A 16,321-nucleotide genomic window follows, 5' to 3' on the forward strand; every position below is an offset into this window, starting at 1 on the left:
GAGAATTTACATCTTAGGAGAAATCCATTTATAGACAGTGAATCATTGATGTGTTTAGAGGCCAAGAAGTTTGTTTGTAGTTTCCAAAAGCTTATTCCGTGTTTTTAAATTGTACGCTTACCAAATAGGAAGCAGAATAATGGGTCCAGCGGGGATAGAATTTTATCACTGCTTCCCTTAATAGTGGACGGGCCCATTGAAAATAGTTTTCCTTCTTATAATACTGCGTTGTCTCCCTTCAGACTTGTGGTGCTGAAATGTCACAGGTGTGGTGTCATGCAGATGTTAGGTGTGGTTTATTCTCACTATATAATCCTTAGACTAGAAGAAAGGGGATAAATACTTGTTCTAGTGCATGAACTGGCTCTTTGGAGCCCATTCCCTGTAGAAGGATGCTATGGGATAATGCTCTTATACAATTTAAAGATTTATCACTCATAATTTTTTTTTAAATAAAATGCTGATTTGCTGTTAGTCAGGCAGGAAGTATAGGCAGGGTGACCATACTAAGAATTCTGGGAAGAAAGGCAGAGAGTCAGCCACCAGCCAGATGCAGAGGAGGCAAGATGAGAATGCCTTACTGAGAAAAGGACCAAGCCATGTGACTAAACATAGACAAGAATTATGGGTTAATTTAAGTTGTAAGAGCTAGTTAATAATAATAATAAACCTGAACTAATAGGCCAAACAGTTTATGATTAATATAAGCCCCTGTGTGATTCTTTGGGACTGAATGGCTGTAAGACCAGGTGAGACAGAAACTTCCCATTACAGAGGGATAACTTGCTCAGTCTAGATACACTGGGGAGGGCCTTGATCCTGCCTCAAGTGATATGACAGACATTGTTGACTCCCCATGGAAGGCCTCATCCTCTCTGAGAAGTGGATTGGAAGTGAGTATGATGGGAGAGTTAAGTGGAGATGGAGGAGGGGAGGGAGAGGAAACTAGGATTGGTATGTAAATTAAGATTGTTTTTAGAAAGGAAAAAAAAGGGAGGGAGGACAAATGAACAGAGTGCTTTGTCTGGAAAGAAAACTGTACAAACCAAGAAATCAAAAAAAAAAAAAATACTGGATGGCAGTTTGATTCTGCAATGCTTCTGTGTGGTTTTTTTGTCTCTACATCTTGCTAGCCAGCAGACCTGTGGGTTGTCAGGTCCTGCCTGATGTTTAGTTTCCTTGCCCACAACACACAAATTCTTTCTAATATTTCTCTGCTCATTATAGATGTCACATTATAAATCTTTTCAGAGAGGCAAAGGCTAGAATTAATATCTTAACTCTATCGGAAGTATTAGTGAAAGTAGATACCTTTTCATATAGTTGAGAGAATCTAAAAGAAATGTAGTTCAGGAGGTATGGCCAGAGCAGGGAGGGTGTAACGCCTCTTCTCAGGTTGAGCTGGTATAACTCAATTACTAGCTCTGGTTACACATGTTTTGCGTTTCTGTTGTCTTCTGAAAAGTATGTTTTGAGTATGTTTTGCGTGCCTGTGTATAAGACAGAAGAATAAGGTTTTGTTTTGTATTGTTTTCACAATGACTTTGATATTTGTGGAAAGGACGTTCCATAAGAATCCAAACAGGCAGCTGACATTTTTATTCTAAAATTGTTGTCTATTTCCTTTTGAGTTCTGTTAGAGAAGGTTTGGCTATAGATGTAAAAAGAAAATGTTCTTTCTCTAGATCTAGATTTCTTGATCTATCCAAAGTAGTCTATTATGGATGCTTTTAATGTTATTTTGAAAGCAATACTTTAAATAGAAGCCATTGTTGTTCAGCACTAGTTACCATGGTAATGAACAAAGTTATTTGATTTAAACAAATTCTTCAGAACAGCAAATTTATCCTCTATCTCTTTTCAGTTTATTTGGCTGTCTCTAAGTCTGCCCTTTAATTTCCATTGTTAGAAGTAATTGGTTTTGCTAAGATTAATGTGCATATTTTTCCTAGGAAAATAAACATCAAAACTTGAAAACCATTAATTTGAGTTACTAGAAGTAATGCTTCTCTTTCCCTCTTTAAGTAATTTAAGTAATTTTGTAAGTCCCTTTAAAACCCCATCAACACATGTCTACAACGACTGTGAAATCGTTTTTGTTTTGAGCATTTGTTTCTGCAGTAAGCAGAGTTGCCTTGATGAGAATTTTCTCTATTCATAGAATGTGCAAATAAGAACCATTCAGTAAATGTTTTGTTGTGAGGGAAACAAATGTTTAATGTGAAGGAATTTCCAGCTTACCTAAATATTGATCTTACTCTCAACTGTCTTCATTTAGGGTTTGTTGGCCTTTATTGATGAGGGAGAAAAGGGAGAATTTTATCAAATATATTTAGCTTGTCTTGTAGTTCCATGGATTAGAAGGGTTTCTTCTATGGATATCCTAACACTTTACTAATCTTCTTTTCTCTTTCTTTTATTTTATTTCTTAATAACCAACATGTTCAAGAAGCATGTTCAGCAAAGTTTGCAGTTCTGAGCTTACAGAAAAACAGAGTTAGCATTGACGAATAAGTGGGTGTCTTTCTATAATGCCTTATACTTTGCTTTTTACTCACTGAGTCCCAGATACAATGTCACAGGGAAATCAGGCAATCAGGCTCTACTCTTAGATTTCTAAGTCTAACGAGTAAGAATGGATTCAAAAGGGAGTTCAAGGACTCTAGTAAAAAGAGTGGTTTTGATCATGCTATAAAAGTGAAGGGAATTGCATTGTACGAACCTCTCGGCCATATCAGATAGTGGCACCTGTTCCAAGGAATCTGTGTCTGAGAAGACTTTTTTTTTTTTTCAACAGTGAGCATCTGAATATACAATTCAGATGTTTACGAAACATCTGGAATATGGGAAATAGTTCATTCTTGACCTTAGTCCTTCTTCGTAGCATGCAAATGTGTTTCATCTAGTATTTTGTATTAAAACTTGACAAATATAATGACTTCACAGGAAAAAAAGCACAAACCATATCCTTCCATTATAATACATTTTAAAATCACAATAAGAGCATAGCCTGGTGGGAATACAGTATCCTTCACTAGACCATAGTGATGTCTTCACAAACACTCACTGTCTGGGTTCCCAGCACCCCAGAACCACAAGTTACATAGCAAAGCACAGTAGAAGGTCAGGAGTAGTGAGATGCACCTCCAATTCCAGCACTTGAGAGGCACGGGTGGAAAGGTGGCAAGTTAGAGATCAGCCTGGTCTGCAAAGAAAATTCCAGGTCAGCCAGCATTACATACAAGACCCTGTCTCCAAAAACAGATGAAAAGAACACGGTGGCAACAGCTATTCACTCCTTTATAAAAGGGACTGGACTCAGAATTCTCCAGGTCAATCCCATCTATACTCTAATTCTACTTAGTCATTTTTAGAAAGATGTCAGCTATGAGAGGTTCAGCAAGATGTGAGAAGCACAGAAGAGGTGAGTCAGAGGGACAAGGGGACAGATGAGCTCAGGTCTCCTCAGAATTCACCTGACAGAGTACAGACCCTGGTTCCAAGACCTGGGCAGAATGCAAGCCTACAGAATCTACTCGATGGTTTTTGTGACATGTCGATACGCAGTGCAATCTTTTGGTTTGGGGATAGAATTTAACCTTTGATCTTGTGAAGGTTGTGCAGCTCTTTCCTGGGTGCGCTCACAATTCCAGATCCTGGTTGAGTCTGCCGGCTGCTTTGTATTTGTGAGTGTCCTGTGTATTTCTTTACATTTCCTTCTGGGTTCTTTTAGCACACAATCTGAAAACAAAGGTAACATGAAACTGGGGCATAGTAAATATATCAAAACAAAATTTCTAAATTGGGAAATATTCCTTCTAATTTTGTTCTTGAATAGCTATATTGTGTCATAAGTGATTGTCTATACTGTGCACATTAATGTAATTATGTATAGGCTGGCCTCCAGGCCCATTTTGTTGATTGAATTAGAGAGAAATAAAAAGAAGTTGAAAGTCTGTAGAAGCTCGTGTCAATTAAGGAATTCCCGACTGGTGGAAAATCACCTCCAAACATCTCTACCTCATTAGTCAGCTCATCACAGCATCATGGCAGCAAGTCCCTTGGTTCTTGTCAGTGGCTTTAACAACTTCCTCTAAGATGCCTTGTGAAAGGCCTGAGCAGTAGTGTTGGGAATCGGCTATTTTCTAAGAAAATCATGTGTCGGCTGAATAAGTACGTTGAGTTTGGCATTTTACTTTTCTTTCTCGGCAAATGAAAAATCAAAGTATGTTTCTTGTGGAATCAGATGAAGAACGGGATGGCCGTTGATAACTGATGGCAGGAATCTGAGAGGCTGAAGCATTTTCGTTTTAAGCAAGCTTGGAAATCAGTCTCCAAATTTCAAAGCATCCTTTTAGCTCCCAGTGAATTCTGCTATACGTTATAGAGAAAACATTCTTTTACATGGTAAAATAAAAACTTCTTGATTTCTTTTAATCTTAAGTTTCATTTTCAGGATTCTATTTTAGAAAAGGATTGAATAGTAAAAGTATTTGGAAACAGGTAAACATTGAGAAGTACTCCTTTAAAATAAAAGGCAGGGTCATGTGTCATCAAATAACAAATGCCATAAATTTGAAAGAGAGCAAGTGTTGTAAATAGAAGGGTTTGGAGGGAAGAAAGAAAAGGGACAATGATTTAATTATAATCTTACATAATAAAAGAAATATTTTTAAGAGAAGAAAGCAGACAACTTTCAAAAATAGTTGATATCATCCTACTGGAACAAATAGTAACTTCATAGATTAAACATAACAACCCAGCAGTAGTTAATGTTTCATAAATTTTCAAAAATTTGGATGCAAATTAAAGAGTAAATACAAAAGGAAAAAAATGAGCGCTTCAGCTTCAGAACTCTACACTTCAAAATAGAACCAGAAAATATAAGGCCATTCTTGGATCCCACTGTTTCACCCCCACGCGTGTTGTTGTAAAGACTGTGAGACAAAGGCAAAAATAGTGATGGAAAACTGAAATGATTCTGATTGAACATGTGCAAAGAAGTTGTATGCCTCTTCTCTCGCGAATCCTTTGTGGCCTTCTGTTATGCTTACAAGTGATATAGCATACAGTAACTGGGAAGGAGCATTGTCGTCAGGTGTAGATTTTAGTATTTCAGGGAGAGTGCTCACCTCTAGTGGCAATAGATTTACAGCAGCATTGGCATTTTAGGTTGGCACACGGCTGCAGCTTGGTTGTGTAAGTTGGTCAAAGTACTCATTCTCTAGATTTACTGGTTGAGACAATGACTCAGCTGTTCACTATTGAATCATGGTATTTACCTTGCCCAATTTTGCTACAGTAAATACTTCAACAATGCAGGCACTGAGGCAGTGTTAGCATTGCTAAGGTAGCATTTAATATAATTCATGCCTCTTTTCTCTGTCATATCTTCTCCTTGCCTTCCTTATGAATTTTAAATGCCCTAAAGTCCATTCATCTAAATCTTGGTTCATGACCTCCACTCCTCGTTTGACTACTCCAAACTCAGTCATTCAGTTATCATGATAATATAATTAGTACATTTGAAATATTGAGAAACATTCATTCGTTATAACATAATTAGTGCATATGAAGTATTAAAAATTACTCACAATGACCTTTTTGCTTCTTCATTACTGAATACATCTAACTCTTCCTAAAAGTTACCGTGAAATGGAATAGACTGCCTCATTGTCTTCATTGGTTTCTTTGGCTTTATATACACTGTGCTGACACAATGCATTATTTCATTGCTTTCTATCTCTATAAAATGATACTTTGTGCATTCCCATCCTCAAAAGTTCACAACACGATTCGGTTTGTATCTACAAATAAAAGCATTCAGTTTACTTCTATTAGTAAGTGTTCTATTATCCAAATAGAATAGGTTTCTTAGTCTCATGTTTAAGAGAAATTTAGCTATTTCTGTTTATGATTGTTATAAAAATGTTGCTTTGCATACCCTCATGCTTTCTACCCAGTCACACTGAAAGTTGCTACAGGGTATGGACTAGAAAGATTTAACAATAGTCAATGCAAAGTTCACATTTCCAGAATAACCCTAAATCACTCTTACGAGCTCTTATAACTGCTCTTTATTATCAGCAGTGTATAATGGCATGCTTAGTTCCAACATTGATCTTATGACACCCATTGTTGCCAAATGCCTGCCACATAACATGAGAGCTACGATTGATATTTTCCAACTCATATAAGTAATAGCAGTATACATCTCTAATAATTAATATCATTGTGTGTTTTCTGATGTTTCAGTGATAAGATTTTACAAGTCTATACCAAAGAATATACTTTTTAAAAATATTTTCAGTTACTTTATTATTTTAGTCATGAAATACATGCAGAGAGTAGAAAGAAAACCAATTTTATTTTGAAATTATTCTCTTGATGAACTTTTCACAATTTATAATTACTTTGTTTTCTTTCGACAGAACGATTCCGAGATTTACTACTCCCCCCATCTGGCCAGGACTCCGAGATTCTGCCCTTCATTCAGTCTAGAAATTATCCCAAGTAAGTAGCAGGAGTTTACTGGGTGTTGAGAAGAGAAGCACTAGATATTGGCAGAATTTGATGCAAGAAAGCAAAATGTAATTATTCTGTGGGCTTTGTAAAGATCCTGAGTAACTTAGCCAAACCACTTAATATCTCACTTATAATGTCTGATCTTTGGCTCCTCAGAAGTGATGCAAAAGACCAATCTCTGCTTCTAATTACAATGGACTTTGTGTGACTGGGGAGTTGCTCCTCTGTGCAAGCAATGAGCCTCTTGTATAGTCATGCCATATCATCAGCGGATGGCTCCTAATCTTATTCTCTATTTCCTATTCTTTAAATTAAAGAAAGTATATTTCCATAGAGATTGTCCTCTTAGTTTTCTACTTCCTTTGCCGATTAATTGCAGTAAACCTTTTTTGTTTAAAAATATGCCTTATGACCTAAAACACAAGGTAAAAAGCAACTTGTCTGCCATATATTATATACAAAGGCTAATATTTATGAAGCCTATTATATCCAACATAGACTCACAATACTCTAGCTAATGCATGTTGTGGGATTTGGGGTGGACTCTAATTAGGTTGCATGATTCCTTTTAATTTTTAGCATTCTTTGAACATGAAAAATCTAACAATAGAGGATATAAAAATGTCTTCAGGTGAAATAAACTCATGTGGTAGAAAAAGTGACTCATCAATGAAATGTATGCTTTATTATATGACAGAGGAACAGAAACATAACTAAAGAAATATTAAGGGAAAGTCGTTTGAAAAACAGTTTCTAATAACTCTGGAAAACATGGTTCTAAATAATAACAAATTTTCTTAATCACGTTCTTAAATTTATGAACCACTATTTGACCCATTGCCAAAAATAGGGACACCCGTTCTCCAGAAGTCAAGTGCAGACATTGTTCTGTAAGAGTTTTCAGTATGAATAAATTTGGCGGTTATGAGAATAAAACAGAGGACTCAAAGAAAGGAAAGGACACTCACTGTGAAGCACATGTGGAAAGGAAGCACATGTGGAAAGGAAAAGGACACTCACCGCGAAGCACATGTGGATGTTAGGTTAGAGGAAATAAACAGGAGGGACACATCGAATTTCTCAGTCTCTGTTCAGCTCACCATCATGATGTCTGAAAAGATGTTGGTTTATGATATGTTTTTAGAGGATTTCTATATTTATATTTTATCCTTATTTAATGTGCAAAATGTTTGAAGAAATTTCACATAATTTAGACTAGAAGTTTAAGTGGATCATTAAGTCAACAAAACATGTCACAGTAGCTTTGGAAGGCTTAGTGTGGGTGTGGACAAAGTATTGTGAAAATGCAGAAAAACTTATTTCCATTTTCTTTTCACATGGATTAAGTCCTATGAGATGCTAAGCACCTAGATAAACATGCCCTACTTATAAATAGGAATATTATTTATAACAGAAGTCAGAATTATTGTTTTGCTTGACTGCCAAAGAACAACCTTAATTATTTGGATAGTAAGATCTATGTTTCAACCCAATCTCATTTCCAACTGGCTGCTTAAAAATGTCTTCAAGTCATAATATTGTGTAATATCTCTAAAGCACAAGTCCTGAGATGACCTTTCAGGTTTCATCTCTTAGCAAGGTAGTCTTCCTTTCTCTTCTCCATGTCCAGAGTCCTATAGCTAGAAATTCCCCCTCTGTAGTAGCTTTTGTTCACTTAAGAGTAATATATTTTTTTTTACCATACTTTTATTATCACCCTAATAATGAAATAATGTTAGTAACATACATATATTTGTGTGTTTGGAATTATATTATACCTTTAAGTGAATAATTCCATGAAATCTTTATCATTTTCCTGGTATTATTATTTTCCAGAGGATTGAGAAGAAAAAAATTAAATATCATAACCAAGTAATGTGCTGCCATTGATTCTCAAACTCAGATCTCTGTTATTCCAAATTATATTTAATCTTGTTATAAGGCTCTCATTCATTTATCCACCCATATATTTATCTAACCATTCGTCAAATGTGTATTGAATCTATGCCACATGACACTTGATCATAACTACCAATAATATAAAAATGACTAAGGTACAGTGTATTAGTTGAGGGAGCTAGAATTCTTAGAGGCAAAAGCTTAATGAATAAATAATATCAATGTGTTAAGGCATATGTGGAGAAATATTAAATTATATTTAAAAAAGTATATAAAGTTAATTTTGTCCTTGAGTAAAATGTCCAGATGAGAGGTTATTTAGTCAAAACCAAGAGTACATGGCATATGAAGCCACTGAAATGCTTGAGGAGCACTCGAGCTAACAATAATTGTGCAGTACCCACGACTGTAGGCACACTCTAGGCAGAAGAATATAAAGATAAATGAAGGTGACTCAATTTGGTCTGCTATTTAACAGAACTTAGACTTTGTTGCAATAACAGTGGAGAATAGTGAGAAGGCTTTAAGCAATGGGAAGAAAAGCTAACCTATATTTTCATCCACTTACCATGGCCAAAAGTAAAACATGAAGCATTGTCTCAGGATAACATAATCTCCATTCAAAATCCATAAAGGATCCATGAGGTGCTGGTGATATGAACTGTTCAGTGACTATCATGGGATGTCAGGAAGCATAATCCACAAAATGTAGTGGTGACTGACTAGATGGAGGTGGAGAGGAGAGAAGAAGCAGTCTGAATTTTGGGTGACTGTAACCTCTTTTTACTGCCCTCATGATGGGAAATGAGTGACAGTGTCTATGAATATCTTTCTTTACTCCTGTGTTTTGATTGGAAATGGCAAATATGCTTCCTTGCTACATTAATTTGAGGAAGGCACAGTGTCTGTGCTAATTCCATTTTACACAGCTTTGTGGTATTAAAGAAAAGGATGTGAAACCCCAGGCCTGTATGAAGAAGTCATTTCTCATCCTATTCCTCATTTCTCTGCATTCTGCACTACCTCAACCCTATGCCTTGCCTCCGAGCAGCATGAAAGCTCTGTGTGAGGTCTGATTACCATTTTCCAAGCTTGATGCTGTCACAGGGATTACTGTGCTTCCCAAGAAAGATGTCCTGTTCATAGGATCTCTTTGGGGGCGGGGGGTGATTAGTCGGGTTGAAGCTCTTTCTGTTGTGTTCCTGTTTATGTGATATGAATGCTCTCTGGATGTTTCCACAGCCACAACTATGATTTTCTTTACAACAAATAGACCCCCCCCTTTTTTTTTTTAACTTACATTGTTGGTATAATAGAAGTGACTCAATGGTTAAGAGATGCAATGTTCTTGCAAAAGATCTGAGTTTGGTTCCCAGTATCCACATCAGGTGGCTCACCACAGTCTGTAAGGACTCCTGCACTCACAACATGCACATATACACAGACATATAAACACACAAAAATTAAAAAGAAATCTTTTTAAAATGAAAAGACAAAACAAGAATTATTGTCTCTTATCTACTCCTCCCTACACTAGGTCATCTTTACTAGTGGAATTCTAATACCTAGCTGACAAGATAGCTAAAAATGTAAATTTTGGACTTGTTTGTAGAATTGAATCATGAATATTTCTGATGCCATTGGTATTCTCTAGTCTAGGGAAGCAATATGTCAAAGGGGGGTTATTCTGTTAATATTATCAGGTAGTAAGTCCCACAGCCCCTAACATTCAACTCACAATTAAAATATACTCTTTAGAGCTTTAGAAAACTAGCAGACCACTAAAATAAAATGATTTTCCAAAAACTGAAGTATTGCTAAAATTTTAAGATTTTCTTTAAGAGATACGACAAGTCGAGAAGCTGGTAGTTCAAAACCAATAAACAAACAAGAGGACACCTATGTAACTCAGACATACTCATAAGAACCGGTTCTAGAGGAGCCATGTGAGTCAGTTGACTGGAGGTTTACCTGATGCCGCTAACATTCTGCTGATGCACGCGTGTCTAAGAGATATGTATGTATGACTTAGCATCTGCGTCCTTGAGTCCTTGAGAGGCTTTGCTGGTTTGTCCTCCTCTGTTGTTATTGCCTGCCAGACAGACACCTTTCAGTGTCAGTGGACTTAAGGTTTGTGAGGTTTTTGTTGGTTGGAGACTTTTTTTGTTTTTGACTAGTAGATTGTCCTGAAATTCTTCGTTTGTGAAAAGATCTTAAAAATCCAGGTTGAATTTCTTTCATTGATAAGGTACTACCTGGAGTTTTTGAACCTGTGCCTTTGATCCCCAACATGGAAAGAAGAGAAAAATAAATCTTAAAAATCCCATGATAGAAACCACCCACCCAGAGTATTGTTTGTTCATTGCTCTTCAAAAGTATCCTCAACAAACAGAAAGATATCAGAGTTAATTCATAGCCTCAAAAATAGTTGATGAATATGTTTTATAGATGAGCACTAAAATGAAAGTTAAAAGCTACTCTTAAACTAAATGTGTCAATCCATAATGGATATAAGAATATAATTTCAAAAATATGCTTTTTTTGGTAGTTCCATTCCAGAAAAGTCTTATCCTTGCAGATCCTTAAGTGATGAATGGTTTCTGTCTTCAAAGGTTTACTTAATGTTTTGCTAGCAATGTTTCTTTCCTTACATGTATATTGCCATCCAAATCTTCTAGCAAGGTCTGTGCTTGCTTGTTTTGTATCTCCATGTTTCCAGGCTCAGTGGCTCCTAGGTGGGCAAGTGTTTTACTGAACTTTACCACTGAGTTAAGTCTCCTGCCCTCTACAGAGTTTTGATCCAAATGTTATGGGCTTCCAGGACCTCCCATGATCACTGTATGCAAAATCATCATCTGCAGTAGTATAGCTCTGCTGGGGATGTCAGGGATGCTGTTAGAGCATCATGTCTTAGCTTTATCCAGAATATTAACCTTGAATAGAGAGTCTAGGGGTAGGGCCGAGATCTGCGTGTGTTAATAAACCCTCCAAGAAATTCCATTCGCACGTTAGTTTACAACCCATTAAAGCAAGACAGAGTTTGAAGACCATCTCAGTCTTTTAATGCTCCCTCGCCACTTTTTATGGATTTTACTGATGTAATTATCTCTTGAGTGTTCTAAACTGCAAATCCATCTTCTCCTGGGGAGTAGTTAATCATAATCATTTTTCTCCCGGATGAAGAAGAAATTGTTACCTGATGGATGGTCTAGGACTACATGCCCTTTATTTTCCTAACCAAAATAAGTGGTGATTGGCTGGTGTGATTAATGTCTAGTCATTAAGGAAAGGAATGCTGGACATAGATTCAAAAGGAATTTAGGATTACCTAAATAGAAGTTGTGGTCTAGGGAAAATTACTTGATGTTTTGCCATTTAAATTCTCGTTACAATTAAATGGTAATTTATTATGCCTACTTTAAGTTATTTTGTGACTCTGCAGTGACGTTATATATAGAATAATTAGTACAGCTTCTGGAGGAGATTAAATTTTAAATAAACAGTTTTTATTTTGATGATATCTTGTTTTAGACTCTGAGGTAAAACGTAAGTATTTGTTGATTTTCTTAATTTAAATCTTTTAAGAAGAGAAGCCTTAAGAAAAAAAATCACATGTGACTCTAGTACCAGTGCCTCTTCTGGCCTCCAAGGGCCACTGCATATCTGTGGCATATAATGACATGCATGTGCACACACACCCACACATACAATCACACACATGTAAATTTAAATAAAAATTCTTTAAAGATTTTATATGGCTTAAAAATTAAAAAGATATATAAATAGTTTTCAAAGTAAGCATGAAATGGTTGTATACAGATCATAAATATTTGTCATCAGTAACAATATCATGATTTTTTAAAGTATGTTATATGTCAAAGTTCCATGTTAAAAGGCTTCTTTGGTTCTTGAAGTAGAAATGTATTTTGAATATAATAAAGTAGAAATATAAATTTGATTTGATGGGTTTTTTTTTCTTTTTTTCTATATACATTACCCAATATCAGGAATTTGATTATAGAGATATAAAGCAGACTGGGGCATACCACATTACTTACATGAAGCATAAATTATAGATCACGGGAAAAGATACACTTATTTATGGCTTTCGAAGGTAAAGTCTTCAGAGCAAGCGGTGTGGTGCTTGGAAAGGACTGAGAGTCAGAAGTGTGATGATTATCATCTACTGTAAAAACGTAGTAAGGACATTTACTATTTACACAGAAACTTTCTCCTCAAATTGTCAAAGGCAATTGTAATATCAGTCTGGTCTTGAGAGGCAACAGCAAGTGCCTGAAGAGAATACTTTTAAAATATCTCAACTGATTCTTTAATCAACTCCATTTTTAACAAACAAATAACACAATTTAGAAGCACTGAAGAGAATTTTTTTTAAGGGAAACGTATTAAAATGTAGAATATGCATATGTAGTTTGGGGTAAACCATGGAAATTTATAGGTCCTTCTCTTAGATATGCTGTCCTTCATAGTAGAATGTTCCATCACTTGTCAACTGAAGTTTAAAATTATGTCCATAGCTCACCTGCAGTTTTATAGAAGTGAAGCCTTGCATTTAATATCCATAATCTTGTCACATATAATGTAATTGTAAAATCTGGTACTAAAGGTTACTACTACTCATAAATGAAAACCAAGTTATTTTGCACATTAATGAAGTTAATGTGTAAAAAATTAGATTTCTTGTTTTTTTCTTTTCTCTTTCTACCTCTCATAAAAAAAATCTAGGTCTCATCAATTAAGGAACCAGTCACTAGTGATTTTGTAATCTTTTCCCTTCACCACTATTTGGACCGTGTGTATATGTGTATGTGTGTGTTTGAATTCTATGTGACTGAGCTGATTTAAATATTTCATAGTAAATTCAGTTTTCAAAATATTACATGGGACCTCATTTATATGTATTAATTTGTAACAAATTTTAAAAACTGTTTCTAATGAAAAGCAACTGATTATCAGAGATCCATCATAATAAATCCTTAACGATTCCCACCTTGTATTGAGCTTAGTCCACTTCTTCAGTTTATATTGCGCCTCATCCCAATGGCATACTATAAATACACTGATGTCATATGTAGAAACGATCTCTGGTGTTTGGGTTGCATTCTACAATTCCTAATGGTTTTCTCTGTCTCATCACATCTTGTCTCTTTTATGGATGAAGAAAATGGAGTTTAGCAAGGTCAAGTAGCTCATCGGTGATCTCATTCCTAGTAAGTGACTGGAACTTCAAGTTCTAGTGTTTGTGTTCAAAGCTATTACAAAACACCAGAGAATAGCCATGTGAGGAGGGAGGAGGATGTGTTGCTTTGGAAGCAGACAAATAGCAGAAAGGTCTTTTTCATGATTCCTCTTACTTATTTGTTGATGAAATAAAGTATAAATATTATTGCTGAAATTTGCAAAGACAGTATCGTCTTTTTAGGTATCAATGCATTCAATTAATTTATTTGTTATATAACTCATTCAATGTGGCATAGATGAAGAGGCAAAAATTTATAGGGTACGTCTCAAGTCATTGTTAGTCTTGAATCAAAAACATCATCATACAAATAATTCACACATATTTCATGTTTGCTGACTAAATTAAGATATGAGTTAAGTAGACAGAGTAAGAATTGTACATATGTAATTGTATAAGATATGTCGTCGTAGGATGTCTTCCTGTATTAGGCATATCAATTTTGATGCTTGTTTGTTGAGATAAAAGGGGGTTTTAATTTCTTTCCTATTAGATACAGTATTTTTCAAAAACAACATTTGCAAGTGTTCTCTCAGGAAAGCACACACGTATCTCCTAGGATGGCCTAAGTTCTGTCAGTGTGAATAGTTAACCTTGCAATAGCACTGAAGGTGGTGCAGAATGGTGAAACACGAGTGGAACGTGTTTGTTTCCTTCATATGCAGCGTCTTCCGTGGAGGCACTGAATCTCTAGGATGACATCCTTCAAGCAACAAGGCAGAGATTCAGTCTGTTTCCCATTTCTGGGACAAAACATGGTTTTTAGTTACCAGTGATGAGAAATGGCATTTGCTTGTCCCAGAAATAGCAAATTGCTCCTATCTGGAGCTCAATAAATAGAAGTATCCCTGTGACCCAATATACTCACAGATACCTGAAATAGAAAGCTAGTAGCATGAAAGTAAAAAACATTAAATATAAGCAATGACTAAGTATCTTAAAGGCTAGAATTCTAAAAACAATGGTTGTTAATGATTTTATTTTACAGACATTTAACAGACACCTAACTATTAATTTACACATGTATAGTCTTAAGTGGCCTTCTATTTAAATGACCTCCAAACATGAAGGTAGACAGCCTTCTATACAGGTATTCTGTATGAAAAAAAAATACAATGGAAAAAAAGTTATAGAATGGCAGCTTCTTTTTAAAAAAACAATCTTTCTTTTTTTAATTTTACATACCAATCTCAGTTCCCTCTCTCTCCCCTCCTCCCAACTCCCCACCTCATCCCAACTCCACTCCCTATCTATTACTCAGAGCTGGTAAGTCAATAATGTCTGCCTTATCGTTTGAGATAGGACCAAAGCCCTCCTTCTTGTATCTATGCTGAGCAAGATATTCCTCCATAAGGAATGGGCTCTAAAAAGCCAGTTCAATGCAAGTGTCTTTTATACATAAGGCCTATCTTTCTTTCCTGTCAAGATGCTGAAATCACACAAACCATAAAAATATGGTTATTCTGCAATCATCACAGATAACTATTTGACCATAAAAATAGACCTTTTAGAAATCGGGGATACAGGAGGAAGGGTGAAGGGGAAGAGTCACAGCACCCAAGTGAGTCAGCTTCTCATAAGAAGTCTTTCCAGCCGGGCGCTGGTGGCACACACCTTTAATCCCAGCACTCGGGAGGCAGAGGCAGGTGGATCTCTGTGAGTTTGAGGCCAGCCTGGTCTACAAGAGCTAGCTCCAGGACAGGTTCCAAAGATACAGAGAAACCCTGTCTAGAAAAATCAAAAAAATAAAATAAATAAAAGAAGTCTTTCCATTCCAGATTCACTTGTTCCACATCGGCCAAAATAGCCACACAGTCAAAACAGATGAATGGAATCTGAGAAATGTGGTGTTTTGGCTGGACATTCGCTTCCCTGAATAAAATTAATGTGCTGTTACTACGAAAAGAAGGATGGATACTAAGTAGACAATTCGTGATTTCTGCTTACAGTTAAAGATGTTTAAATGTACACACACACACAAGCACTCACAGATCAAGGACAATTTCTATTGTGATTTCTTTTAATTCCTATACTTAATAATTTATCTAGAGCAAGAGAGGGAACAATAAGATTCTTCTACTTTTTCTGATTTCCAGTCCATATAGTGTATATGTGAGTAAATATGTGTGACAGAGTACTTGCTACTGAAGGGTACATTATTAAGTTTCAAACATAGTGAAGAAACTGGTATTTTCATTTGGTCAGTTGTCATAGTGAAACATTACCAGAACTTTAGCCAATAACTCCTTTACAGAATAGTTTTTCCTATGCTTTCCTAAACTTTTGGTTAATGTAGAAATGGAAGGAATTTCTTCTTTTGCTATCAGTTGTTCAAAACAAATTGCTTTTTTCTTATGACTTCTCACTGTAAGTAACAAAGAGATAATGCCTGAGATATCACAGTACATAGAATTTGGATTCAGCATGAATAGTAAATGTTATAAGGAAATTAACTTATTTTCATTGTCCACCTTCTCTATAGGTTGTACATCGATGGTCCATTTGGAAGTCCATTTGAGGAGTCACTGAACTATGAAGTTAGCCTCTGTGTGGCCGGAGGCATTGGGGTCACTCCGTTTGCATCGATACTAAACACTCTGCTGTATGTCACTTTAATCTATTTTGTTACTCCAAACA

The 16,321-nt window shown here is 35.8% G+C and overlaps 1 protein-coding gene across 5 annotated transcripts in view; it reads left to right on the top strand.

Moving 5' to 3' along the window:
- The window catches only part of Nox4 (NADPH oxidase 4), a 91,476-nt gene that overhangs the window by 60,683 nt on the left and 14,472 nt on the right, over positions 1 to 16,321 (top strand). For all 5 annotated transcript variants that reach the window (XM_057756059.1, XM_057756060.1, XM_057756061.1 and 2 more), the window contains 2 exons: positions 6,432 to 6,513; positions 16,167 to 16,286. In XM_057756059.1, coding sequence (XP_057612042.1) covers positions 6,432 to 6,513; positions 16,167 to 16,286 — 202 coding nt within the window. The remainder of the gene's footprint in view (positions 1 to 6,431; positions 6,514 to 16,166; positions 16,287 to 16,321) is intronic.

The sequence above is a fragment of the Chionomys nivalis genome, chromosome 23 (genome assembly GCF_950005125.1).
Source record: "Chionomys nivalis chromosome 23, mChiNiv1.1, whole genome shotgun sequence".
NCBI classification, from domain to species: Eukaryota; Metazoa; Chordata; class Mammalia; order Rodentia; family Cricetidae; genus Chionomys; species Chionomys nivalis.